This window comes from Gossypium arboreum, chromosome 6 (genome assembly GCF_025698485.1).
Source record: "Gossypium arboreum isolate Shixiya-1 chromosome 6, ASM2569848v2, whole genome shotgun sequence".
Lineage (NCBI taxonomy): Eukaryota > Viridiplantae > Streptophyta > Magnoliopsida > Malvales > Malvaceae > Gossypium > Gossypium arboreum.
Genome location: NC_069075.1, coordinates 131,178,523 through 131,205,863, shown reverse-complemented (window position 1 = coordinate 131,205,863; position 27,341 = coordinate 131,178,523). Strand labels below are relative to the sequence as shown.

The 27,341-nt window shown below is 32.4% G+C and overlaps 2 protein-coding genes across 2 annotated transcripts; both read right to left on the bottom strand.

Annotated features, from left to right (window-relative positions):
• Nucleotides 1-4,613: 4,613 nt before the first annotated feature.
• Nucleotides 4,614-5,700, bottom strand: LOC108485107 (uncharacterized). Its single transcript, XM_017788958.2, has one exon. It carries the CDS (start codon nt 5,633-5,635, stop codon nt 4,760-4,762), a length of 876 nt encoding a protein of 291 aa, XP_017644447.1. The 5' UTR covers nt 5,636-5,700; the 3' UTR covers nt 4,614-4,759.
• A 1,199-nt stretch (nt 5,701-6,899) lies between these two features.
• On the bottom strand, nt 6,900-15,144 carry LOC108486285 (DNA mismatch repair protein MSH7). Its single transcript, XM_017790257.2, has 17 exons — nt 14,657-15,144; nt 13,888-14,359; nt 13,477-13,572; nt 13,308-13,363; nt 12,969-13,035; nt 12,481-12,576; nt 11,668-11,799; nt 11,555-11,588; nt 11,417-11,464; nt 10,770-10,966; nt 10,567-10,693; nt 10,201-10,478; nt 9,635-9,829; nt 8,833-9,240; nt 8,602-8,698; nt 8,101-8,228; nt 6,900-7,626 (listed from the first exon to the last, which is right to left on the bottom strand). The coding sequence occupies exons 1-17, from the start codon at nt 14,959-14,961 to the stop codon at nt 7,153-7,155; spliced, it is 3,210 nt and encodes a 1,069-aa protein (XP_017645746.2). The 5' UTR covers nt 14,962-15,144; the 3' UTR covers nt 6,900-7,152.
• Nucleotides 15,145-27,341: the final 12,197 nt, after the last annotated feature.

Sequence of the window (27,341 nt, the reverse complement as noted above, 5' to 3'; positions counted from 1 at the left end):
CTAATTTTTTAAAATGCGCTAAGTCTGTCGTCATTTTCAAGGAAAAGTCGAAAACGTGTACAACTTAGCGCTTTTTTCCCTTTGACATGTAAAACGCGTCCAAGTCAACGCGTTTTGTAACAACCCAATTTTCAGTGGTGTCAGAAACAGTGATTCGAGATTACTAAATCTGACGAGTGAGTTCAAAAATTTTATTATTTAAATATTATTTATGAGTCAAATATAATTTTAGAAGACTTTTGAATTAGTAATTTGTGATTTAAAAGAATTTATTAGGTCAAGTGATTCCGAAAATGAGGTATTGAGACCTCGATTTCATAAACTGAGCTGTAAATATTTTTATAAATATTTACGTAGTTTTATTAAGTTAGTATAAAGTTTCGTTAGAAAATTTTAACGTTTTAATAGTTAATTAATTAAAAAAGACTAAATTGAAAAAAGTGAAAAACTTGCCAGAGTGATAAAATAGGCTAAATGTTAAACGAGGAAGAACTTAAGGAGAAATTATGCCTAAAATAAAGGCATGAGGCGGCATAAGCAGAAAAGAAAACAAAAATAATGTGATTAAAGGGTAAAATTGTAAATTTTATGAAGTTAACTTAAATAAATTGAATTCTAAACTTTTCTAGGCTATTCTTCTTCAATTTATCGGCTAAAAACGCCATAAGATAAGGTTTTAAGCTGGTTTTATTTATTTTACTTCATGTAAGTTTAATTCTTGCCTTTTTCTTGTAATTTTTGTGTTTTTAAGACTTTTGCAATTAGGTCCAACTATCTAATTCATTAGTTTTTTATTTTATGGGTAACTTTGAAAGTTACCATTGATGAGTGCTGGATGTTTATGATGAATTAACATGGAATTGAGGCTTTAATTTTGTTATATGATGATCTTATCAAGTAATTTTAATAGAATTGATTTTAGAACCAATTTGTGAAAAAGATTAAATCTTAGGGTTTGGTATTAAATTATGTTTATCAAAGGCTGTGTAATAGCTTATAATATTTAGATAAAAGGTTAATTGAGAAAAATTAGCTCATTTGATGGGTTAATTGGTGAGGGACTAAATTATAAAAATTGTAAAAGTTAGGTCAATTGTGTAATTTCAAAAATTAAGGGGTATTAATTGTGAATTAAATTGAATTGAAATGTATGATAATGAATAAATAATTTTACATTTTAGATCAAGAGCCCGTAGATCAACAAGAAAAAGGGAAATTAACAGAATAGTCCCTAACTACTACAAATTCCACAATTAGCCCAGGTAAATTCGTTTGGTTAAATTTTAATGTTTATTTAATAATTCATGAATGTTATTATGTAATTAGTCATATTTTTGTTGTTGAAAATAAAAATTATTATTAAATTGTAAAATCGAATTGAATGATTAAATTGAATAGAAAACGGGATTGAGTATAATCGTTTTGTGACAAAGGATGATTTGACAAATAAAACCATGGTTGGACCATGGCAGTGTTTATATATAAGACCATAGTTGGGCTATGACATTAATGTAAAGGATGAATTGACGGATAAGATCATAACTGGGTTATGGTACTCTAAACGTAAAACCATGGTTAGACCATGGCAGTGTTTATATATAAGACCGTAGCTGGGCTATGACATTAATGTAAAGGATGAATTGACGGATAAGACCATAACTGGGTTATGGTACTATAAACGTAAAACCATGGTTGGACCATGGCAGTGTATATATGTAAGACCATAGCTGGGCTATGGAATTCTGATGATAAGACCATAACTGGGTTATGGTACTACGAATGTAAGATCATGGCAAGGATTATGGCAACATATATGTAAGACCATAGTTGGACTATGGCACAAAGAAAACGATGTACTCATATATGTAAGTCGTTCTTCGATTGGTAAGAATTGGTAAAATACTTATGTGATTGGAATTTGAAAGATTTATTTATCATTATTGTTATTAATTTGAAGGAAGTTTGTTCATTGATTTATGTTGTGTTTGATAGAAAGAATGTATGATTTATTTGCAATTTAATTTATTATATTGAGTTCGATAAGATCAATGTTTAACCTAATAAACTTACTAAGCTTCGATAAGCTTACACGTGTTGTTTAATGCTCTTGTAGATTAACGTGAAATTAGAGGATCGGATCAACACATCGAGCCACACTTTCCAGTTTGTTCCGGTAGATTTTATGATTTATACTATGGTTTATATGGCATGTATAGGGATTGGTATGATTTTAAGTAAAGTTGATTTGTGTAATATTATGATGTATATTTTGTTTAAGTTTCAAATCAACTTATATAAGAATGAATTAAACATGAATGAGATGTGTTTAAAATGGTTAATTAATAGGTATAACGAGGTATAATTTGACTTAGTAAATTTAGTAAAATATGCATAAATGTGTATATAGTTTGATTTGGTAAGATTGGATATTTGAATATTTGTAATGATATGTTAGTTATAAGACTTGGTATTGGATTGAATTGAAGGTCTTATTGTATTTCATGAATATGTAAATGGTTGTGCCTAGGTTGATACCAAGATGGGGTGAGAAAAATGGCCTATTTTCATCCAGGGCATGTGTCCCTTGTTCCTAAGAAAATTTTTGAAATTTTGAAAAAATTTTCTGAATATCTGGTTTTGTCCCGAATCACTTCTAAGGTGTATTTTGGGTCTCGAGGGCCCATCTAAGGGACAATATAAACATTATATAATTGATTCTTAATATAAATAATAAAGGTGAAGAAATATCCGTATTAATTTCGTAAAGTCCGATAATACTCTATAACCCTGTTCTGGTGACGGATAAGGGTTAGGGGTGTTACACATTTCATATGTGCATGTACAAATTTCATATGTGCAATTTATTCTTCTTTTTCTTTTTTTATTATGGTCGTTTTGTATATGCTAACAATTCTAAAATGCAAGAAGATTAAAGATCTCAAAATGTAATTTTATAATATGAGAAAAGTTAACAAAATATAAAAATGGAAATTATTTTGTAAAAAATTATTAAATATAATGTAACGTTTAATCTTATGTTGTTAGTTAAAAAAAATAAGGAATCTCGCATTATCTAGAAACAAGCTACAAACCTATTCATGAATTTATATATACACATATCTCACATCTCACATTGCTTAAGAAAACAAAGAAAATGAGACATTGGATCTATATAAAGTTTTGCTTTGTAAGTTTTATGTCCACATTAATTAGTGGCACAAAAAACTTAAAAGAAAAATAGTGTTGCCACTTTGGGTCTATATAAAGGCTCATTCTTGTAAAATTTCAAAAAATTGGCCTATTTTCGTAATTCTTTTAAAAAAATGTATTTTTTTGGAAATTTAGTCATTGGAACGTGGGCAAAAAGAGTGCTGACTTAGAAGTGCTTTAACAAAACGTGCTGACCTTTATGCGTTTTACAGGTCAGAGGGGAAAAAAACGTTGAGCTGGACATGCTTTTTTGACTTTTCCCTGAAAACGACACCAGCTCAATGCGTTTTAGTAAAATCAGACCATTCCCATTGTTTTTTAAAAAAGCGGTCCATTTTCATAATTTTTTTGGGAAATGAGATTTTTCTAGTCAATTGGTCATAATACTCTATATAAATAAATAATAATCTATATATAACAAAGTAAAAAAGGGCTTTTCTCAAGCCTATCTTTTAGGTGCTGTAACATAGTAATTATCTTTTCTCAATTAGGAGAGATAGTTGAGTGGAGTAAAGAAGTTGTATTTTAAAAATAAATAATAAATTAAGAGGAGATATGACAAAACCTTAATTTTGTTTGTGTTTTTAATAAGTTTTCATCGCCAATATACTAAATAAAAAAGAGGACATTTATATTTTTTGAAAATTTTTATATATTTCGTTAAATTTTTTAAAATTTGGACAAGTTAAGAATATTTGTAAATTTTGAAATTTAATTTTTAAAATTATGATTAAATTAATATAATATGTAAAAGTTAATGGCTAAATTTGTTATTATACCAATTTTTTAACTGTCATGTAAATCGAATTATGTACCGTGGATACTTAAATTGCAAATTTTTATTTTGAGTCACTAAATGAAATTTTTTTGTTGGATGATTGTATAGTTTACTAAAAAAAAACAAAAGGGTAAATCTCAAAACTATACATGAACTTTGGTCTAATGTGCAATTTTATATATAGACTTTGATTTTGGGCAATTTTATATTTGAAAATTTGATTTGATACAATTATCACAAATTATTAACACAAGTATTGATTTAGCATCATTTTATGTTTATATATTGCATACATATATAATTATATTTATCAAATATAAAAAAAATTGATGTATTTATTTTTTAAAATGTGTATGATTGAATAAAATTAAACTTCCATGTATACATTTGAACCACAATTAACGTTTCATGTGTATCATTGCACTAAATCAAAGGTCGTGTCTCAAATTGTAGAATAAATCAAAATTATTGTATAATTTTGAGATTTATTTCAAAAACAAAACAAAATTAAAACACGGTGGGCAGCGACTCGAATCCGAAACACGTTGAAGTTTTACCCTACTCATTGAAAATTTAAAACTTCTCAACAGATGACACTAAAGATGGAAAGCATAGAGGATACGAGTCGAAATCAACCTTTGCAGTGTCCATTGAGAAGGCTGAACTTCATTTAAAATTGAAGCTACGCAACGACCAAATGCCCCTTACATATATAAATATATATATATATATATATATATATATATATATTTTATATTCGATTTTGTTCTGTCAAGATTTACATGCGTAATATAATACAACATTCATGACTGTTTCAAGAACAAGAACCGAAGAATACATTGATATCAATACAGGGATTTCCCACATACAGATTCCGCTGCATATTCTCAACTCAAATACACACTCAACTACCCTCAACCCTATGTTGCTCAACAATGCCATCATTAAGCCTGTTTGTCGTCTTCCTTCCATAAGCTTTTTAGCTTTCCATAGTGAGCCAAGTCCGTCACATTCACTCTCCAATACTGCTATCACGTTCGCCATGTTCCCCACCACCATTACATGTGCGAACATCACGCAAAAAGGTATCCCTAGCAACCCCACAACACCCCAAAACCCCATTCCAACTGAGCTGATTCCAAATGTGTAAAGCATCTTTGGTGCCACTGCTAAACCAACCACCATTGCTCCAAACAGGCCTAGTATAACGAGGAGCTCCAAAGACCTTGTGTGGAGAAGCTTAATCCAAGCCAAACCACTTCTCATGAATAGCCTTCTTCCATCAAGTTGTATGCCATTGTAACTATCTGAAACTGCTTGGATGGTGGCTGCTCTTCCAAGAAGAGAGAACGTAACGGAAGAAGGGGTGCATACCATGATGTGAACAAGTGTTTTGGACGGGAAATTCGGCAGCCCTTGTGCGAATAAATGATCTGTGATTGTTATAACTGAGGAAGGTATTTGGGGGAAATGGTGAAGGAGAAAATGCGATAAGAAAAGAGAAACCGGGAGCGGCGAGAAGAGGAAAACAGAGATGGAATGGAAATGAGTAGGGTGAAGAAGGATCACCCTGATGGATTCTCTAAAAATCTCAACAGTGTTCATCAGATAGATGGAGTCAAGAACTTGTGTTGTTCTTCTTGCCATATTCTATGTAATAACATTAGAAGCAAGAAAGAAACATAGAGAGCTGAGTTAATGTGAGAATTTGTATGGGTGTTAACCAGTGACAAGGAGAGTATAATAAGATCAGATTGCTGATCGCTTGCGTGCAAATTCATCATGATTGAATAGGTTTGTAGGTCGGTCGTGTAAAAGTTGGTTGTTTTTTTAAAATGCTTTTAATCATATGAATGAGAGGTAACGTGTTGGAATCTTGATATTTTCTCAATATATAGATAGTTGAATCTATAGCTTTTGCTTTGGAGTCTTAAAGGGGGCGTATGTTATGGCTGGTAGTTGCCTAGTAAATCATTCGTTTGCCCTTAAGTAGATGTGTATGCTCGTTCGAGAGCAAGAAAGAAGATAATTGTGGGGTCAAAGAGAAAGGTTAAGGTGATAATTTTGCCTTGTTGTAATGAGGTTGTGTAATGATTGGAGCTGATGCCTGAAATATAGCAAAAGGGGGAGAAAATTTTAATACCAACTTGGGGGGGATTAACTTGAAAGCAAAGGCAAATTAGACATGTGAAAGCGTGGGGGCCAATTGAGGACCCAATGCCAAAGCTAAACGATTAATGTCAAAAAGTTGGAAAATGTTAAAAATGAAAAGTTACTAGCTACTGAAGAGCTATCCCAATTTGTATTAGATATGCAAATCTGATCATATGTCAATCATGCAGGTGTTAGCTCTTTTCATGCATACAGCTTGGGGATTTTAACCAGATTCCTTTTGCTTTTGATAAGCTTTCCCCTATATGTTGAGGTAAAAGAAAATGCGGAACTAAACAGAGCCTGGACTAAGGGCAACTTCTTCACACGACTAGTAGTAGGGATGGTGAAGAGGTGATCTGGGGATTTGCCTCGATAGATGGTTCATGGCTCCAAAGAAAACTACCGACAGGCAGCAGTTACAAACCTTCCAATCGTACATTCTGATTACAGAATTGTAAAACAAGAGAAAGAGACCTTACCGTTCGAGGCTACGTGTTTATCCCACCCCCAAATGTAAAGTCAATAAAATTATGTTGTATCGAAGATCAAGGAGATATAGCAAACGTTTAGGGCGTATTAAAACACTCGAGCCTCTTCTTGGTGATCCGATCAGCCCGTTTCCCAACACTTGTATTGGAGGCAGACAAACTAGTGACCGAGGCAAGGTGATCTGGCTATCCCCTTACCGTTTTATCCCGTGTCAAAATATACTGTCTGCTCTCCTAGAAGGAATTAAAATAGAGCAGAAATGCACGGCTATATAATCATCTGCAAATTGCAGATGATTGTTTCTTCTTCAAAGTAACCGAATACATATCAAGGATAGCTGACATGATGAATATTAAAACTAAAAACCAACAAAATATATAAGACAAGAGTTTAGTACGACTCTTAGCAAAGAAAAGAAACTGTACAATGGAGTTTTAGTGGCTGCAGCTGAATATGTACCTATGACCCTTAGAAAAATGGTTTCTGCAATGCAATCTGACAACCAAATGCTATTATTGTATTTAGTTGCTGGCCCCATATGAATTTTTTAGCTCATGCCACAAGCAAAATAATGTGTCGTAATCGCCATCATCGAAGTTACAATTTTCAACCTGTGAGACACTTACTAGGCTCCTTAACCACTCTTCATGGAGACTTGAGAACTCTGATCTCTGTTCACTTGACTTAAAACTTTCCCCAACACTTATTTTCATTACTTGTCCAGCCTTTGAGGCAGCTTCAACTACCTTTTCTGGGATCCCAGCCATGATTGCAACTTGCAAACCATAACTCTCCGGGCATGCTCCATTAGTAAGCCGATAAAGGAAACTTGGCTCTTGCTCACCTTTAGAACAACCTTCAGACTTCACCTTAAAAGAGCAAGCCATGTGTTGCAGTATAACATGTGGATGAGATGCAAATTCCTTTGTGAGTGGATGGTAATGTGTTGCAAATAACAGCCGACAATGAACCTTTTCAACAAGATGGCGGAACACCTACACAAACATCAAAGTAGGTTGTTTGAAAGGGGCATGAGTATTCAAAGTCTAGAATACGTAATAATTAAGTGCTGCAGAACAGAACAGAAGAAATCCAGATCATTCTCAGTTAGATTTGGCTAAGATGTTTCTCTGAAGCTATCAAGTAATATTTCTCTATACTATGAGCATAAGCAAACTTCATTTCTCAAAGATTTGCAACATCATAAATACAGTAGTGAAACCATTTGTGCCTGCCTTTCACAAACATGATTCATGGTGGCACTAGATTTTTTCAGTCTAAAAAAAATGCAATATTTATTCTCATCATCAATTGGAGCACATAAAACATAAATATTTTGCTTATTATACCATATGTTTTTGTTTTGTAAAGAGACTAAGGGTCAATATCTAGCAATGTAGCATATTGGTTCTCCTACTTTAGGGGGAATACGTAAAGTTGAAAAAGATTATTGAAGTTTGAAATCTCACAGCATATGCAATAGCATATCCATCAAAAGTGCTTGTTCCTCGACCCAGCTCATCGAGAAGAACAAGAGAATCTTGGGTGGCATTTTGAAGAACTGATGCCGTTTCAGTGCACTCCACAAGGAAGGTACCTACAAAAGTAGGTTGCACAATCAGACTTTGCAACAGAAAACGTGAATGTAGTCATGCACCACATACCCTAATGAAAGGCTATAGACAGATTAAGGAAACATGTTTTTAACTGTTTGAGAAACCCCGGAAAACATGTAGACTTAATTGAGGTACTCAACAATAGAACTATGTATTAAGCACAATCTGGAAAGGCAATTTTGAAAATTCCAACAATTAACTGTATGTATAAGGATCAGAAAAGTACACAGGTGATGCAACTCCCACTTCAATTAGGATATATTTGACAATAAATTCAGAAAAGCAAAGCATATTCATTTGGAACAGATAGTGTTGGACCACGAGAAAAGTACGTTAGGAAACTGTTGTACTTACTCTCGCCAGCCATGATCCGGTCAGTAGCACCAAGCCTTGTAAAGATTGTATCCACAAGTGAGATAACAAATGTCTCACACGGCACAAAACTTCCCAACTGCATGTAAAAAGATTAATGTGTGAAACACTGCAGCAACAGGTGAGACTAATAACAAAACAAGCTGATCACCAGAAGCCTGTGGAAGCAAGTGTTTAATTAATGGCAGCTCTTAGGGACCAAGAGAAACAAACCTGGGCCAGTATAACAGCCAGACAAGTGGCACGCAAGAGAGTTGACTTTCCACCCATGTTTGGTCCAGTCAATAGCAAGGCACGAGGAGTATAGTCATTTACACCTTCACCAAGGAAAATGTCATTTGGGACAGGCAGTACACCATTCTCCCCAAGGGCAAATGGATGCCAAAGCCCTGTAATTTTCAGTATTGGTCCTCCTTGATTAGAGGTCATGGTTTTTGATTGGGGCAATACAACAGGCCTTGCCATAGTCCCAGATGAAAAACTTGCAGTTACTGCAAAAGATCTTAGTACATCGATGCAGTTTAGGGCATGAATAACTTGAGACCATTGAGAAGCTTTTTCAATAAATAACTCGATCAGTATGGAAAGTGTTTCAGCATCCGAATCTGTTAAATCATGGTTCTGGCAGATATCGTGTCAGTTAGGTACCCAGAAAGCAAAAAAACTAACTTAAGTCACTGCTGAAACCAAATCTGTTACTAGAAAGCAATCAGTTTCTAGACAATCGACATGCATACCACATTGAAATTGATCGGCTAGCACTGCCTAAATGACAAGCTAAAGATGGGCCTTTTCCACCATTATCAACCCTATTATATTTTAGATATAATTTGAATTTAGAATATAAAATGCATAATTTCTACAAGAAAATATAAAAATTTAAATCCATAGCTACATACTCAGCCTAAGGATTGCCTGCTTAGAGGCAATATCCAGTAAAAATCAGAACTAATAGGATATTAGTGAAAGCTTAATACAAAAAATACTCCCATTGATGCATAATAAGAAAGCAGACCTGGTAATTTGGGAAGTCGCTCTCTATGGCTGCTTCAAATTGAGTGAGGAATTCATCAAGCCCATTAGCACCACTTAGAATTGGAAACTTAAAAACTTTTGATAATAGAGATACCATATCTGCATCCTTTTGTAATAGCCTTAACAAATCCATTCCACTCCAGAGACCTTTGACAAGTGTACCAAAAGCCTTTACCTGCCCCACAATAGGAAACGTTATATATCAAAATGTTTAGAAAGGAAGTGTCCCTGGCCAAAAGACCACAAAAGCAACATGTTTAACTTATGAGTCCAATATCTTCCTTTTCTACATGGAACCTATCAGTGAAACAAAATAAAAGAACATGGACTGTTGTTGCCAAAAAATTTGAGGAATAAATATTTTTAGGTCAACCATGCAGTTGTAAAAATATTAACAGTGAACGAGATGCTTTCCAAACACTAGTTTCCAAAACATGCAAGCAATGACTCATTTAGCATTTACTTTCCAAGTTATTTTACCCAGACAAAGCTAGAGGAGTACCAAATGGAGAGGGGGGGGTGACGATACAGATGTAGGAGACCTACCAGTTGTTTGAGTACTTTTTTGCCTATCATGGGAAGAGCGAGAGAAGCTGATGATTGTATGCTAGCCTTAACACGTCCAAGTAACCTTTCTAAGTCTGGAAGTTTGCGAAGATATTGACCAATGATTAACATAATTTCTGAATGTGACATAAGTTCTTCAACCACGTCTAGCCTTTTATTAATGCTGTCAACATCTTTCAGTGGATGACAAATCCAGTTCCTTAAGAGGCGCTTACCAGATGATGTCACACAGTTATCAAGATACTTATACAATGTACCTGAAAATAAGATAATTTTAAGGACTAAAAAGCTAAAAAACAACAGCCAGCAAAAAATATTGCTAAGCTAACAACATTCACCACTTGCCTGAAGAACCACCATCAGCACTATTACTGAAAATCTCAAGATTTACTATTGTCTGCCCATCAATTCTGAGGCAACCTTGATAAACATGGTAGGGTAAAACATCTCCACTCTGTAAAATGTCCTTCAGCTGTATGAAATAGAATTAATTAGATATCTAATGTGTATACTGACATGCTTATATAAATGCTAGTCTGCAGGCTTACCATCAATCGTGACATATGACTGACTAATCCACCAAGAGCACACATTGCAAAATCATGGTGCACCACACCATCAAAAGCATTAAAATATGAATTAGGCGACCCCTTAAAGTAACCTTTTGACTGAATCATATTTCTAACTTCAGAAGCATCCAGAAAATCAGTAGAGAATCCGGGACTCAGTTGAACTGCTTTAGTTCCTGCAAGATAAACAAAAATCAATATGCAGTTTGACTAACCATGATTAACATAGTTTCTCAGCATTTAAAGCTACATGAATCTTCAAGATAAAGAATCTAATTAAAAATGCAAAAAAGGAAGGGCTGATTTATGACAATTTTCAATTTACAGGTGCAGATTGTCCATAGAGTAGAAGGCTTTTTAACCCTTAAATGCACATGGACAAATTCATCTTTACCATATTGAATTACTGTTTTCGTAATTTAAACAAGACTTATATAACATAATTAAGAACCCAATAGGAAAGCAGAAGATGTAACTGTTTTCAAATACAAGAATCTCAATTCAGCTTTACAATATACTTCCTCTTAGGGATAGAAGGTACTCAAATAAAGCTAGACATATAGATTCATACACATAGAGAGAGGTATTGTTCAACCTGCAGATAAAAGAGTTGATAAAATGCTCACCGCTAAATGAGTACTTCTTTAGTGCTTTATGAGCTTCTCTGGACAGCCCTGAAATACTTGAACATATGCTTCAAATTAAGAGGCAAAACTTGTATAAAACTAGAACTCAAAAGAAGAAATATTGAAAGAAAAGTTCACCTCTATGTTCATATAAGACTTCCTTAGGAGACACCTACATCAGATTCCAACCAATACATTAGAGCTTATTTTCCAAACATAAAAATCCATCATGGGTAAATACAAGAACCTACCTGCATCAATAAAGCTCCCAGAGCAGAACAAGTAGCATCATCACTAATAGAACCAACCCAAAATTTTAGAGCAGCACAATCAACAAAAGCAAACCCATATGTAGTTGAACCATTCTCAACTCCATAGTTGCCCTAAGTAAAAAGGCAGTATGTAATCATAACATGTATATTCCAATAAATATTCAAATTACAAATAGAAAAGTAATGCACTTTAAATTGGAAAAACAAACTGCAATAACTTATGCCTAAGAACTTTGAAGATCCAAAATAAATGGTGCAACACTGGGAAAACAACTATCAAATCAGCTCATGCGGAAAAGGAAGCATGCATGATTACATAAATATTTCAACAATATGCAAATACTTAGCACCCTGTCCCAGACCCTGACAATCCCACCTACCTAACCCGTTAAAGAAAAGAGGAACAGAGAAAAGGAGAAAGATAATATCACTTCAAGAATTCAAAAAAATGAGAACAAAGTAATAAATAAACTTCAAGAAAACAGCAAAAGATTCGACCACAAAAATATGGTATGATAGATAAGCAATATGTTCATCCAATAGATAACACCTTCCAAACCCATATCTAAAATAAATAAATAAATATATTTTAAAGAGAGGGGGTGGATTACTTCAAGCCTCGAGGAGTCAACAGCATAGTAAAATACATCCAAATTCAGTATGATAAGTTTCAGGAAAGCATCCGACAATTTGAGCCAGAGAAATTCATATTACAGTTGAACTAGATATATTCATTCAGCAGACACTGAAGAACTAATTATTGGAATGTATAAATATATAAGCATAACCAACCTCCTTTATAGCAAGTAGATGAACAGCATCAGGTCCAATGTTACCATCAACTGTTGTTGATGGGGTGATCACTTGAACTAACTTTCTTTGAATGACCTGATAACAATCCAATGTAGTTAGTCAAACTATTTAGACAAGCCACTGAGCACAGCCATGGTGTAAAATTAAAGACATGAAACCACTAAAGAAAGTCAACATAAGTAGCAGAATATTTATTCAAGAAGCATGTACAGGGAGCTTTGTTGGAGAATCCAATTTGATGAAACCAGAAAGTATTGTAGTTTTAGACACATCAAGCATTTTTGAAGTTGGAAATTTTTAAAACATTTCTCTTTAAAACACGACTCTTGCTTGTTAGCCTTAAAGAAATACAATATCAAGGCACATAAAGGATGACATATCAAAGAGTAACAATAATATAAAAATAATATTTTAAAAAAAATAAGATTCAAAAATGCATCTCCAAACATGCAAAATTAAAAACTTACAGAATTTGCACCCCTAGCTTTTGCTTGCTGAGATGTCTCTAACTGCTCCATACGTCCCACTTTGTATCTTCAGAAAAAAACAGAAAATGTGAATAAGAATATGCTAAATTAAAGAAAGATGCCCCATCTAGAATTCAACATTGCACTCTCAAAAAGATGACCAAGGACATGGATCATCATTCCCTCTTTTGCACTTTCGACCATCAAACCTAGTCTTTCTCCCAATTCCAGGATGATTAAAAAACAACATTCTTGTTGACAGCTTATTGTAAAAGATTCTAAGACATAATATACACAGATGAGGATGAAGACAATCACAAATCCCTTCATCATTCTTACCCGCGAGCAACTAGCTTTTGAACAGCATCATCAATTCCACTTTCTGGTATACCAACCTGAACATAAAGAAAGATACCATGGGTATTGCATCTACACCACCACTGTAAAGGCCATATATAGAGATAATATTCCAATAGACCAATAGAAGAATGAAAACTAGAAAATTCACCTGGCGGCATTTGCCTACTCCGCTTACTGTCATCTTCCAATCAAGCTCCTTGTGGCCAATTTCAGCATCTATCTCATAAAGCTCATAGAATTTTCCCTTTTATAAAAAATCATATGGTTGAATTAGGTAACCACGACTAAGGAAAATAAATACAAAACTCATAACATGCATCATTCAATTAAATCCAACTTACAGATGAAGGGAGGTCTCACAGAATATAAGAGACCATTAGGTTGAAGAATAAAAAATCTAAATAGTGATATTATCCACATCACAAAATTAAACACTCTTTTCCACTCCCCCATATAAGTTATCCAGTTAAAGGTTCATCTCATATGACTAACATATAATCCAATGTTGGCAATAGCTAGTGACAAAATGAAACTAGAATGTGGCGCAACAATAACTAACCACTTTAAAGAAGAGAACAATATCCATATATTGACATTTGACACCCCAATATTGTTTTTGAGATGCTGACATATTCTTGAGAACATCGGGAGGTATAAAAAGAGTCTTCTTGTCGTAAAGGGGGTCACTAGGCCTTCTTCCATTAGCATCCTTTATGCGAGAAGGATCAAGCCACTCAAATTTGCTAGCAACATCACTATCATTCTTGTGATTATTGTTCCCAACAATAGATTCCTGGAGAAGCTTTATTCTTTTACTGGAGTCTAATAAAGAATTGTCCTTTTCCCCAAAAGTAGGGAAATAATCTTGAATTCGCTTGAAACGGGAAATACCAGGTCGTGTAGCAGGTGTTTCAGGTCTGAGATCGTCATCATTCTCGACGTTTAGAACATTAGCCTTTTCAGATGGTTTAGCAGTTAGCTCAACTCTAGGCAATTCCTCCACATCAGAAGATTTGTCAGCTGCCAGGTTCCTGCAAATTAAACACAAATTATTGACGAAGGTTATATACTCCGATGCTTGATAGTTAGAAATTTGAATTTAATTTTCTGAAGAAATTTATTTCAATGGACTACCATTTTCTTTTGTCCTTACTCGTTAAAGATTATGTAAAGTTTCCTAAAAAAAAGTAGAGAAATAAAAGAGATAAATTCCATCCTGTGTCTGATTATTAAACCCTAACAAACTTTAAACCGTAAAGGTACGTCCAAATCGTTTTTAGAAATACAACGAATTGATTTGTACGCCTAAAATTAACCCAAAAAAATACCTCAGACTTCCATTTTCTCTGTCGTCAGCCTTCACAAACTTGTGTATGATACTAGAAAACAGAGAAGAGGAACCCCTAGCCTCGGCATTCGATGCGAAGTTTACCGGTAAAACCTTACGAGGCACCTTCTCGGGTGGAGTATCAATGCCTGTGACTTCTAAAGAGGAGCCACAAACGTCACCATTCAAGTTCTGTTTTGAAGGAAACAGAGAAGCTCCTTGACCTTTTGCCTCTCCGACAGCACCGTTTTGGCTCGCCGGCGAAGGTTTTTGCAATAACGAGAGTATCGATTTTTGGCGCTGCATTTTCAGAACGTGGGAGGGAGAGAGAGAAGACGTTGCGATAGCGGTAAAAAGCACCTTAAGAAGCAAAATTTGGCGCCAACTTTTGCCCCCCTCCTTTTACAGTGTTTTAGCAAAAATATAGAGCGTCAGATTTCTGAAATACGATTTAAAGCGAGACCTTAATACCTTCGCTATGTACCATTTTGATGTGTTTTAGCTATTAACGACTTGTATTGTACCCATACCCGATTCAAAGGTGACAAAGCCAATATTTCACTATTGGGCCAAAATACCAACCACGCAATCATCCCATAAATTGATATAATAGCTATAATTGGATTTTGTTGAAATGAAAATTTTTTTTAACTCATAAATAGGAGAGATATAATGTGTTTCAATGTATTTGAAATAATATCCTTCGCATTGGTAATAATGCTAATGTCAATTGAGTTAAAATTTAATCAACTATTAAAATGGTAATATTAAATGTTAAAATTTTACAATGTTTTAAGTTTGACTTTCACCATGTGTAAGTGTTTTTTTTTAGATTTATAAAATTAATCTTAAAAATATCTATTGTTTATTAAAAGTAAGGGTTTTTAGTATTTTTATAACTAAATTTGAGACTTCGTCATGAGTGACATCAACTCAGTAAGTCACTTAAATATAATATTAATATACCTATTGTCGAAATCATTTTTAAAAACGGGGATTGACTCTTAAACGAGGTAAGGAGTCACCACCAATCCTTTTTGTTTAGGTGTGATCGGGTCACCTTGTGATCGATCATTTTAATAAAGCATTTTGGTTTATTAAAACAACGTTTTTTGTCTACGAAAAACTAGAAAACGGATTTGGGAGACAGTTACGCGCAAGGAAGGATTAGCAGCACCCTTGCAACGCCCAAAATTGGTATCGTATTGATCAATTAACATCCTAATGTTGAAAAGTTGAAAAGATTTTAAAACATGATCCCTTTAAAAATGTTTAGATATCCTAAATTGAATATTGAGATTCTTTCGTTCAGAATGAATAAAATATCATATCCAGCACAGTAGGACACAACATTTCCAAACCTCGATACCAAATCATCTCATGATTTCCAAAACTCATGCATTTGAAATTTTAAAAGGATATTTGGCTATTTGGCCAAACGGTAAATCGAAACCCAGCACGATTGGGCACGATTTATCGAATTTCCAAATACGAAATATTGCCTCATTTTAATTTAAGAAAACATGGATGAAATTTCAAAATAAAAAAAAAGGTTATGAATAAATGTTTTATAATTCATGTCAATGATGAATATTATGTTATATGTATTATTAAAAGCAAATTATATTACTACATGAAATATTGTGCTAATGACTAAATTACAAAATATATAAAAGTAATATATGAAGTACATGATAAGGATTATTAGAGAATTATGAATGAATAGTGAATTTTGAAATATAGTACATGTATTGAAGATACAGAAGATATAAGTATATGAATTATTGGTACAAGGATTAAATTGTAAAGCATGTAAAAGTATTATGCGAAAGGTGTAAAAGTGATATGCGCGCATGAAATAATTTGCCCGAGTAGACAAGATTAGAACTACTAGGATATTAAGGGACCTCAGTGTGTTCTCTGATTACTAGCACATTAGTGCTCTCTGATTATTAGTACATTTAGCACATTCGTACTCTCTGTATAGCAATTCAGTGTTCTCTGTTTAATAGTGCATAATAATGCACCTCTGTATAAGTCTCGTATATCCGAAGTGTTCTATCTAGTCTACTGGGCCTCTGCTAAGTAAAAAAAAAAGTAAACAATTTTCGTTACGAGGTAAAAGACTATCTCTGAGTAAACATGTTAGTAATGATGAAGCAAAACTCGTAAAAGTACGGATAAATGTTTTATAGTACTTGAGAATGATAAATGTTATATGATAAATACATGAAAACTTAATTATAAGGCTTTACGGTTTATACTATACAATGAAATTCATGAGATTAAGTTCAGAAGTGGAAAGTAAAAAGTTCAATAGTTGAACAATCGATAATGCAGTCGGAACTGAGAATGAGTTAATAGGTAAAAATGGGTTCTGAATAGAGATATTAGATTTTTCTGAAAACTAGTTGAGATATACAGTATCACTGTTAAAGAAAGAAATTATTTATTAGAAAATCAAATTATTCAAATATGATATTATTTTCTAATTACTGTTATTGGAAGTTGTGAAAGGTAAATGTGATATATTGAATTAAAATAAATTGTGAAATGAAATGATAGAGAACGGATATAAATGATAAACTAGGTAAATATGTGCAGAAAGAAACCGTAGAATTATAAAACTAATGAAGTTCACGATCAAAAGAAAATAAGGAAATTTCGAGGACGAAATTTATTAAGGGGGAGAGAAATGTAATAACTCAAATTTTACAGTTATCGGAAAAAGTGTATTTTTGAGTCTCCGTTACTGAAAAATGGATCTGAAAAATAATTATAATTTTTTTAAAAAAATTTAATTGAGTGGTTAATTAGAGTTTAATTAAGTGAATTTAGCTTAATTAAGGATAATGGATAAAAGGATTAAATTGAATAAAGTGTGAAAGTTTAATTGTAGATTAAAAGAAAATAAAAGGACCAAAATGGAAATTATGTCATTTAGCATAAGTGATGCGGTATATACTTAGATTTCAAATTATAATATATATATATTTATTAGTAATAAATGATATTATATTAATTTATGATAATTATATTATAAGATATTTATATGATAAATAAATTAGTACAAAGACAAATGTATAGTAAATAAAATATACAAGTGTATGGATAAAATACATACATTTGTAAAACATATATTAGATATTAAATAGATATTTATTATTTTATAAAATATATTTATTAATTAAATAACTATATTATAAGATTTTATATGATAAATATATTAAATAATGACAAATGTATGGATATAAATGAATATAAATGTACTAATAATATACACATGAATAAATAAATAATACTTATTATTTAAGTATAAATACATATGTGTATATATATATATATGAAAAGAAAGAAAAAAGGATAGAAATGAAGAAACAAAGCAAATGAAACAGAGAGCAGGGGAAGGAAAGAAAGAAAAAGAGAAAAGAAAGAAGAAAAGGGAAAATTAAAGGTGTGATGCTTGGAAGTTTAATAGGTAAGTCAATTTAGCTCTTTTTACTTAATTTTGATGTTTTAGAAGCTTTGGAACAAGATTTTGATAAAATTAAGTTGATATTTTGAAAGTTAATAGATTTCTAGATAATGTTCATGTTGAGTAAAATGATGAAATAAGGGTTTAATTGATAGAAATTCAAGTTAGAAATGAAATAAGGATTGAATTGTAAAGTAATTCATAAGTTTTATGTTGAAGGGCTAATTTTTAAAGTTATTATGGATGAGTGATGGAAGCATTTGATGAATAAACATAGAATTGAAGCTTTAATTTTGATATATGATAATTTTATCAAGTAAAATTAATGGAAATTGATTTTAGGACCTAATTGTGAAAATGTTTGGAATTAAAGTCTAGTGCTGAAATTATGACTTCCAAAAGTTGTAAAGTAGTTTAAAGTGATGTAATAAAGTGTTAATTGAGAAAAATCAGCTCAATTGAGAGGCTAATTGAGTAGGGACGAAATTGTTATTTATTAAAGCTTAAGGGAAAAAAATGGTAATAAACAGCTTGCACTAAAACAATATTGGACAGCAGCAGTAGAGTAACTTTTAAAAATCACCATAATCTTTATAAATCGAATTAGAAGATGAAAAAAATATGAAATTAAAGCTTATTGAGACTAGTTTCTCATAGAAGAAACGGTGTAAGCAATGGATTTGTAAATCATGAGATATAATGAATTTTGTGAGACAAAGTTAGAATGAATTCGGGTTCCTCTGTTCTGACTTTGGAAAATCATAAAAAATTGGATAGAAATAGTTATGGGCTTAAATTTATATTTTTAGAATTCTGAATGAGTCTATTTTCAAGAGAAATAAATGGAAATATCATTCGAATTTTGTACAATGAGATAATTAGTTTTTAGTGAAGAAGGGTCAGAACTATCAGACAGCAGAACATGCGTAACTTTAAAGAATAAACTGTACTTATTGGCTAAACCAAAAATTTTATGGTAAGAATATATGAGTCTAGTTTCAGAGAAAATTAGCGGATCTTAATTTGGAGTTCTATAGCTCCAGATATAAATAATTTAGTGACTATGACACAGATGGACAGCTTGAATATTCATAAAAATAAATAATAAAAATTATAGATGATGTTACTTACAAGTGTGTTATATACATTAAGGATGTGGAATGGAGAGAAGGAGGAGGAACATATATATGAATATCCAGCTAGCATGGCTAATTTGCATGTTTAGGCTTAAGGACTAAATTGAATAAAAGTAAAACTTTAGGGGTAATTTTGTAAAAATGTCAAAAATGACCAAATTGAAGGGAATGAATTGTTTTATTATCCAAATTAATAAATTGAATGAAATTGTCAATTTAAGATCGAGTGAAAATTGGGAAAATGGTAAATTACCAAAATGCCCCTGAATCTTGATATTTCTACAATTTCGCTAGGTAAGTTCGTGTAACTTGAATTATATTCTTAAATGCTTGAAATGTATGTTTTTTTATATGAATATGATTTGAATGTTTATTATATGAAAATTGATAAAACATTGATATATTTGATAAAAAAAGGGGGAAGAAATCCCAGTTGAATGAAAAGAAAATTCGATGGATCTTTGAAAAGGAATTGACGGTAAAAAGAATCTAGCCCCGATGGGTGATCCTATCCTGATATAGCCCTCCCGAAGAATATGTGGAAAATGGATTTAGCCCAGACGAGTAATCCGAATTAGGGTCTGAATTTAGCCTGGACTGGTAATTCAGATCCAAGCTCATTAGAGTAATTGTTGTTGCAGGGGATTTAGCCTGGACTGGTAATACCGACAATACTCTATGAGTTTATATTACAGGGGATTTAGCCTGGACTGGTAATCCCACTGTAAGGATGAGGTTCGCAGGAGTGTACTCTCTGATATGAAATGTGTAAGACCATGGTTGAAAGATACCATGGTAACCTAATATGAAATGCGTAAGACCATGGTTGAAAGATACCATGGTAACATGATATGAAATGTGTAGGACCATGGTTGAAAGATACCATGGCAACATGATAGAAAATGAATAAGACCATGGTTGAAAGATACCATGGCAACGTGACATGAAATGAATACGACCATGGTTGAAAGATACCATGGCAACATGACGGGAAAATGAATAAGAACATGGTTGAAAGATACCATGGCAACATGACAGAAAATGAGTAAGACCATAGTTGAAAGACACTATGGCATCATGTCAAAGATAAATAAGACCATGGATGGGAGACGCTATGACATCTATTGAACAATTGATATTCAGGTAATATGTACCGGATGACGAATGGTTATATAAAATGGTTGTGTGAAATGCTTACAAGAACTGGTCATATGGAAATATATGTACAAAATGGTTGTATGAAATAATTATGAAGATAGATAAACGAAATAAAAATAAGTACATGGAATATAATTTATGTTAAGTTTGATATAAACTTTACCGGAATAAACATACATAAAATATATGGAAATGATGGAGCATGAAATATTTATATAATGAAATGATTGATATATACTTATGAAAAAAAAAACGGTAAGAGAATGATATGTTTCATGACATGTACATATATGATTGTCTTTGATATGTTGATACAAGGAAATTATGTAAGTAAAGACAATTATTAAACTCAAGTGTGACATGTCGAGAAAATAAGTATATCAATGTTGAATTTATATGAAATATGTGCAAGTATACTAACAATGATGTTGTTTGACGCTTAGACAAGTACCAAGCTATTGATTGAATGGTAACATGTTTAATTATAAGGAGCATTGAAATCGTAAGTACTTAGATGAAAATAAACTTTAAGATTTTGCGAAATTTTTTTTATAATCCCGATTTAATTCCAGTTGGTTTCTAGTGTATGTTTGGGGCTTCGAGGGCCCAATAGAGAGATGTTATGATTATTTTCAAAATCTGAATAATAAATGACTCAGAATTATCTGAAAATGTTCAGTAAACTCGTCGAATGAAAAATCGAAACCCAGCATGATTGGGCATGATCTCTCAAACTTCTAAATACGAAATATTGCCTCGTTTTAAGAGTTTTTTTTAAATGAGGGTGATTATAAAAGTGGTGAAGTACATTTATTCGGTTTATATAAAAAACTGAATTGAACAATTTAAGATGACAAAGTAAGCAAGCTCAATCATAAATAAATACACAGAAATCCAAACGCAAAGTAACTAATATGGAATATGTACATAGTTAATATATTACACCATTTATCAACAATATTATAAAGGTGCAGATATGTAAATTAAAACACATAAAAATAAACAATAAACAAACGAACAATACATTAAATAAACTATATGTATACGAGATAAACAATACATGCAAAACTTTAAAATTAATTATAAAATAAATAAAAATAATTAATGCATAAAATACAAAATATTGATCTATCTAAATTAATAATATACATATAATGAAAAACTTATTATAAATATATGTACAAAATAATAATATAAAACGTTTGAAATAAACAAAAATACGTCATAAAATAACTTTAAAAGGCATAAATTATATATAGATTTAAAAGGAAATGTATAATCACAAATAGATTTAAAAGAAAATATATAAAATAATATAAAATCAACAATATATATAAAAAAATAATGTACAACAATTCAAAGTGATGATATAGTAAACATTTACATATATATAAGTGTAAGAAATAATTTTGTAATGAAACAAAGATAAGTGATATACAAAACAATATATATATATACAAATAAATAATATACACAAAATACAAATAGCTTAATATAAATAATTTATACACAAATAATAATATAATATTTAAAAAATGTTCATAAAAGAGAGAATAAATAAAATATAATAAAATGAATGAAAATATACAAAAGAAAATAACAACAAGAAAAAATTAAAATAAGGTGGAATCAATTAACAAAATGTTAAAATAATATGAAAAGGGGAAGAATGAATGAATTATAAATAATATAAAAACATGAATTTTAAAAGAACTCAATGGAAATAAAAACAAAATTAAGGGGATAATTTGTAAATAAATAGAATTCCTAAAGCGTAGACAATGACTAGAATGAAATGTACCCAAATAAATAAGGATTTAAAATAAAAAATATTCCAACTCACAAAAGGCAGTATTTAAATGAGGAGCAAATTAAAACGATGAACAAATCCTTCGAAATAAAAACCGTTAATCAATCGTTGTTTTTTTGTGTTCGTATTCAGCATCTCCTCTCCTTTTCTCCAAAAAAAAAAACCCATTTACAATAGTTTTGAATGGCTTTTATAGCCAAGTTTTACAACTGATTGCCTCCTTCCATGGTGGCAAGTGGGGTAATGGAGTTAGTGGGGTGGTTTAGTGGGGTGATGGAGTTAGTGGCAAGTAGGGTGATGGAGTTAGTGGTCGGTTTAGTGGGGTGCTAATTAGATGGTTGGTGTTCTGAGCTCAGCTTGTTGGGCCCGGGCAAAATTTGGGCTCTATAACTATCACACATGTATTTGTGCAAAAATTATATTTTAAAACAAACATGTTCATACGAAAATCAAAAGATATATAAATAATAAAACATAATATTTAAAACTAATAATAGCATAACACATGCATTGCACAAAATTTAATTAAAATCAATTAATTTAAATTATGAGTTGAATGGCAAATAGTTTTATATGTATTCTAAATGTTTTTCAACTTGCTCTGTCATGTTTTCATAAAATTCAAAATGTTATAATGTTTTCTTTTTTGTTGTAAAATGCGTATAAATAAAATTTTAAAATAACTTTAAACAAAATTACATGAATTAAAAATAGTTTGCTACTCTCTAGCACGGATTTCCGTCTGTCCTTATTGACAGGTTTGTTTCTTTAGTTTTTTGCGGTTCTAGGTCGGTTTTGAGCGGTTTTTCAGAGCATGGAGGATGAGATAGCAAATCTGCGTTTCACTGATGAAGAGGAAGATGTTTTCCGGGAAGATCCTAAGGCGTCCGATTATGATATTCAATTCTGCCTCGTTGGAACTTACCTAACGGATAATGTTTTCCACTTCCCATCTCCTCGAAACACAATGGTCGATCTATGGCACCCGATTGGAGAAATCGCTATTACAAATTTGGGTGAGAAACGGTTTATGTTTAAATTCTTTTATGCGGTTGATAGAAAAAGAGTGTTAGATGGAATGCCGTGGTTTTTTAATAATCATATTCTTTTGCTCCACGAATTACAATTGACTTATTATCATTTAACAATCAATCTCAACCATGCTGTGTTTTAGATCTAAATACATGATTTACCTCTGGGTGTGATGTCAAAAACAATGGCAAGGTGTTTTGGGTCTTTCTTGGGAGAGTATTTAGAGTATGATACCATGATTTCATCTTTAGGGTTACAGCGGTATATACGAATAAGGGTATGGTTGGATCTGACATTAGCCTTCAAATGGAAAAAAAAAACGGTTCAATTGGGAGATAAAATGTAATATGCCAGTTTTAAGTATGAAAAACTTAGTCTATTCTGTTTCATTTGTGGAAAGCTTGGCCACGGGGAAAGCTTTTGTTTGGTACAAGTTTGTGTAAACTCGAAAAAGATTGTTTTCGGCTAGAATATCACGCTTCAAGCATCAACAAGGGGAGGGTTGGCAAAGATTAGTAGATGGTTGCATCAGTTGGATGGAACGAGTTGTTGTATTTTGGAAAAGGAAAAAGGACTAAACATGCGTAATTCAAGGGATTGCTTGTGTAATTTAGGCCATCATTCTAGTTAGTAGGGGTGAGTATTCGATCAAGTCGAGTAAAAAATTTTTTAGTTAGTCAAGTTGACAAATCCTATTTTAGCAACCGTACTCAATTTGAATTTTTTTCGAATCGAATCGAATCGAATCAAGTTAAAAAATTTTGAGTCAAATTGAGTCGAGTTAACGAATCCTATTATTTATACTAATGTTGCATTTAGATGGACCGATTATTTAACTAGTAGATGAAGTACAAGATTATTTAACTAAATGAACAATATAATGATTTTGCCTTTTAACTTAATGGGTAAACATTTATCAAAACGACATAGTTTTGCCTTTTAACTTAATTATTTTGAATTTTAACTTTTAAAAAAGTAAACATTTATCAAAACGATGTAGTTTTGTCTTTTCTTATTCGGATTTTTGAATAATTCGAATTGTGTAATTTATATTCGAGTTAAACCGAAAAACTTAATTTTTTATTCAAGTTGATCTGAATAACTTGATTAACTCAAATAACTCAAACTATTTAATTCAAAATTTGAATTTTTTATCGAGTTTTTATAATCGGATCGAATTTTGCTCACCCCTACTAGTCAAGGATTTGCTGCCATCAATGGGGGATATCGTTCATAATTAATATTGGTACTAAAGATGGAATTTAGACCGAGCGGTATTGGAGATAATGTTACTAGGCTCATGGATTTGGGATCCGATAAGGAAAGTAGCCTCATTCACACTGATGAAAGGAAAACATCAAAGGACTTTGGTAAGTACGACGACAATCCTAGGAGCTTCAACTATGTCACGTGAACAGAATGATCAATTAGCTGGCTCTGCTAGGCAAGGCAACTGGACATTAAGAAAATCTTCAGTTGGAACGTTCATGGACTGTGGAATCCATGGGTAGTTCATCATCTCAGGAACCACCTGAAAGAAATTTGTCCTTAGATTTTATTTCTAATGGAAACAAAAATAAGTGCGAGGAAAATAGAGGGTGTTCGAAGAAAATATGGTTTTCATAATGGTATAGGGGTAGGTGGCGGGGGTTCAAAATGTGGATTGTGTCTAGGGTGGACGTAACATGATGTGGTTACTCTTCAGAGTTTCTCCCACTACCACATCGATGTTGAAATTTAGGATGAATAGGATGGTTTATGCTGGCGATTTACCAGGTTTTATGGAAATCTAGACAAATGACTAAGAGGATTATCTTGGGATTTGCTCCGTCAATTGGGTAATGATTAATGTCTCCCTTGGTTATTGGCGATTTTAATAAAATAACATTTTCTTTTGAAAAAAAAAAGGAAGTTGTATCTGGGTAGAGAAAAATAGGTCGGCATTTCAATCGCCATTATCCGATTGTAATCTTACAGAGCTGGGTTTTTTTGGAAAGTGGTATACTTCGGAGTGAGGCAGATTTGTTAACATAAATATACAAGAGAGACTTGATCGAGAGGTTGCTAATCAGGAATGGTGGGAAATGTTCACTAACTTCTTTGTAGCTCATTTATGTCATTCAATTTATGATCATTGCCCTTTGTTGGTAAATACAAGGGGATAGAATCCTTCACCTCACAAAACTAGCAGAAGGTATTTTTTATTTAATGAGGATTGGTGCTTAGAATGTAACTATGATGAAGTAGTTAAGAATTATTGGGAGTCTATTTCGGACAATCTCCCTACGAAACTTGAAAGTTTGGGTAAGGTTTGCGTAAGAAGCTTCTTGCTTGGAATTCTTCAGTAAAGACAAATCGGAAAGCGCACAAGCAAAAGTTAGTTGATAGGATGAATGGATTGCATGATGTAAAACCAATTTATGACACTCTTGTGGAATTAATTGAAATCCAGTTAGGCTTGAATTTTGAAACGGACAAGGAGAAAATGTTTTGGGAACAAAGGGCCCGAACAAAATGGCTCACCTATAGAGACCGCAATACTACCTTTTTCCATAATATGGCTACAGGGAAAAGGAAATGAAATTATATTAAAGGGCTTGAAGATGAAAATGGAATATGGGTCTCTGATCAATATGTTGTTCTAAAATAACATTTGGGTATTTCAACAAATTGTTCATGGCTTCTAAAGAGGGAGAGGCTTCGTGCATATTTGAAAATGTACAATGCAGGATATCAAACGAAATGAATGTATAATTGTTACAGTCGTTTTCTGCCGATGAGGTTTGGAGTGTAGTCAAGGCTCTAGGGCCACTAAAGGCTTTCAGGATTGATGGATTTCCAGCTTTGTTTTTCAGAGATATTGGCACATATTAGGACTGGAGGTTACTTTTTATTGTCTTGAGGTGCTTCGAGGTGATGTTGCGGACGAGGATATTAATGCCACACATATTGTTTTGATTCTCAAGGTTAGTAAACCCCGTACTATTATGCAATTTAGACCTATTATCCTTTGTAATGTAATATATAAAATCATTGCTAAGGTAATTGTCAACAGAATGAGTATGTTTTTAGATTATTGTATCTAGTTTTTAGATTATTGTATCTATAAGACACAACGGGCATTCATACCAGGTAGACAAATTTTCGATAATGTCTTGATTGCCTGTGAGATTCTTCACACTTTGAAAAATAAGAAATGGGGTAAGAAAGGTAACTTTGCTCTCAAACTCAATATGAACAATGCTTGTGATATTGTAGAGTGAGACTTCTTAGTCGGGATGATATTAAGGTTGAGTTTTCATGAAAATTGAGTGACGTTGATAATGAGATACATAGCTTCGATCACATACACAGTGGGTATCAATGGAGTCTGTAGAGACAGTTTTGTGCCGTCAAGAGGTTTGAGACAATGAGATCCCCCCAGCCCTTATCTATTTTTATTATGTGCTAAAGGGCTATCAACAATCCTAGTCAATGCTCAAAAGAGAAATCTGCTAAGGGGTTTTGTTTAGGAAGAGAGCGTATATCCATTAATCTTTTTTTTTTTTTGCGGATGATAGTATTATCTTTGGGGAGGCTACAAAAGAAGGAGTAGAGAACATCCATCAGGTGATATCGGAATATGAGAAAGCTTTTGGTCTATTGGTTAATTATGATAAATCTTTGATATATTTTGGGGAAAATATGGATGAAAGTGATAGAAGCACGATAATGGAACACCCCTAACCCGTCTCCCCACCAAATTAGGGTTACGGAGCATTACCAATCAATCGAAAAACATTTAACATCATATAATTAAGTAGATTAATCTCATCCAAAATCATATTAATCATATGCTTTTTTTCCTAAATCGAGCCTTCAAAGCCCTAAAAATAGCTTAAAAGGAATTCGAGACTAAATTGAAACAAAACAAAAGTTTTAAGAAAAAGTTGCAAAAATTGGAAACATGGGTCACATTGGCGTGTGATATAGTCCAGGCTGTGTAACATTTGAACAAGGGACACACGGTCATGTCCCACCCCGTTTCCTCACCCGTATAACTCACTAAGTAGGGTCACACGGTTGTGTGCCAGGC

Bases quoted from the DNA above. Each gene is read 5' to 3' on its own strand.
- LOC108486285 (XM_017790257.2), bottom strand. From the start codon at position 14,961: ATGCAGCGCCAAAAATCGATACTCTCGTTATTGCAAAAACCTTCGCCG. The intron at 9,830-10,200 runs GTAGGTCTCCTA...ATTGTGGGGCAG, and splicing joins AAAAAGTACTCAAACAACTG to GTAAAGGCTTTTGGTACACT. The intron at 8,699-8,832 runs GTTTGTTTCTCT...TTTTACATGCAG, and splicing joins TGGCTGTTATACTGGCCCAG to TTGGGAAGTTTTGTGCCGTG.
- LOC108485107 (XM_017788958.2), bottom strand. From the start codon at position 5,635: ATGGCAAGAAGAACAACACAAGTTCTTGACTCCATCTATCTGATGAAC.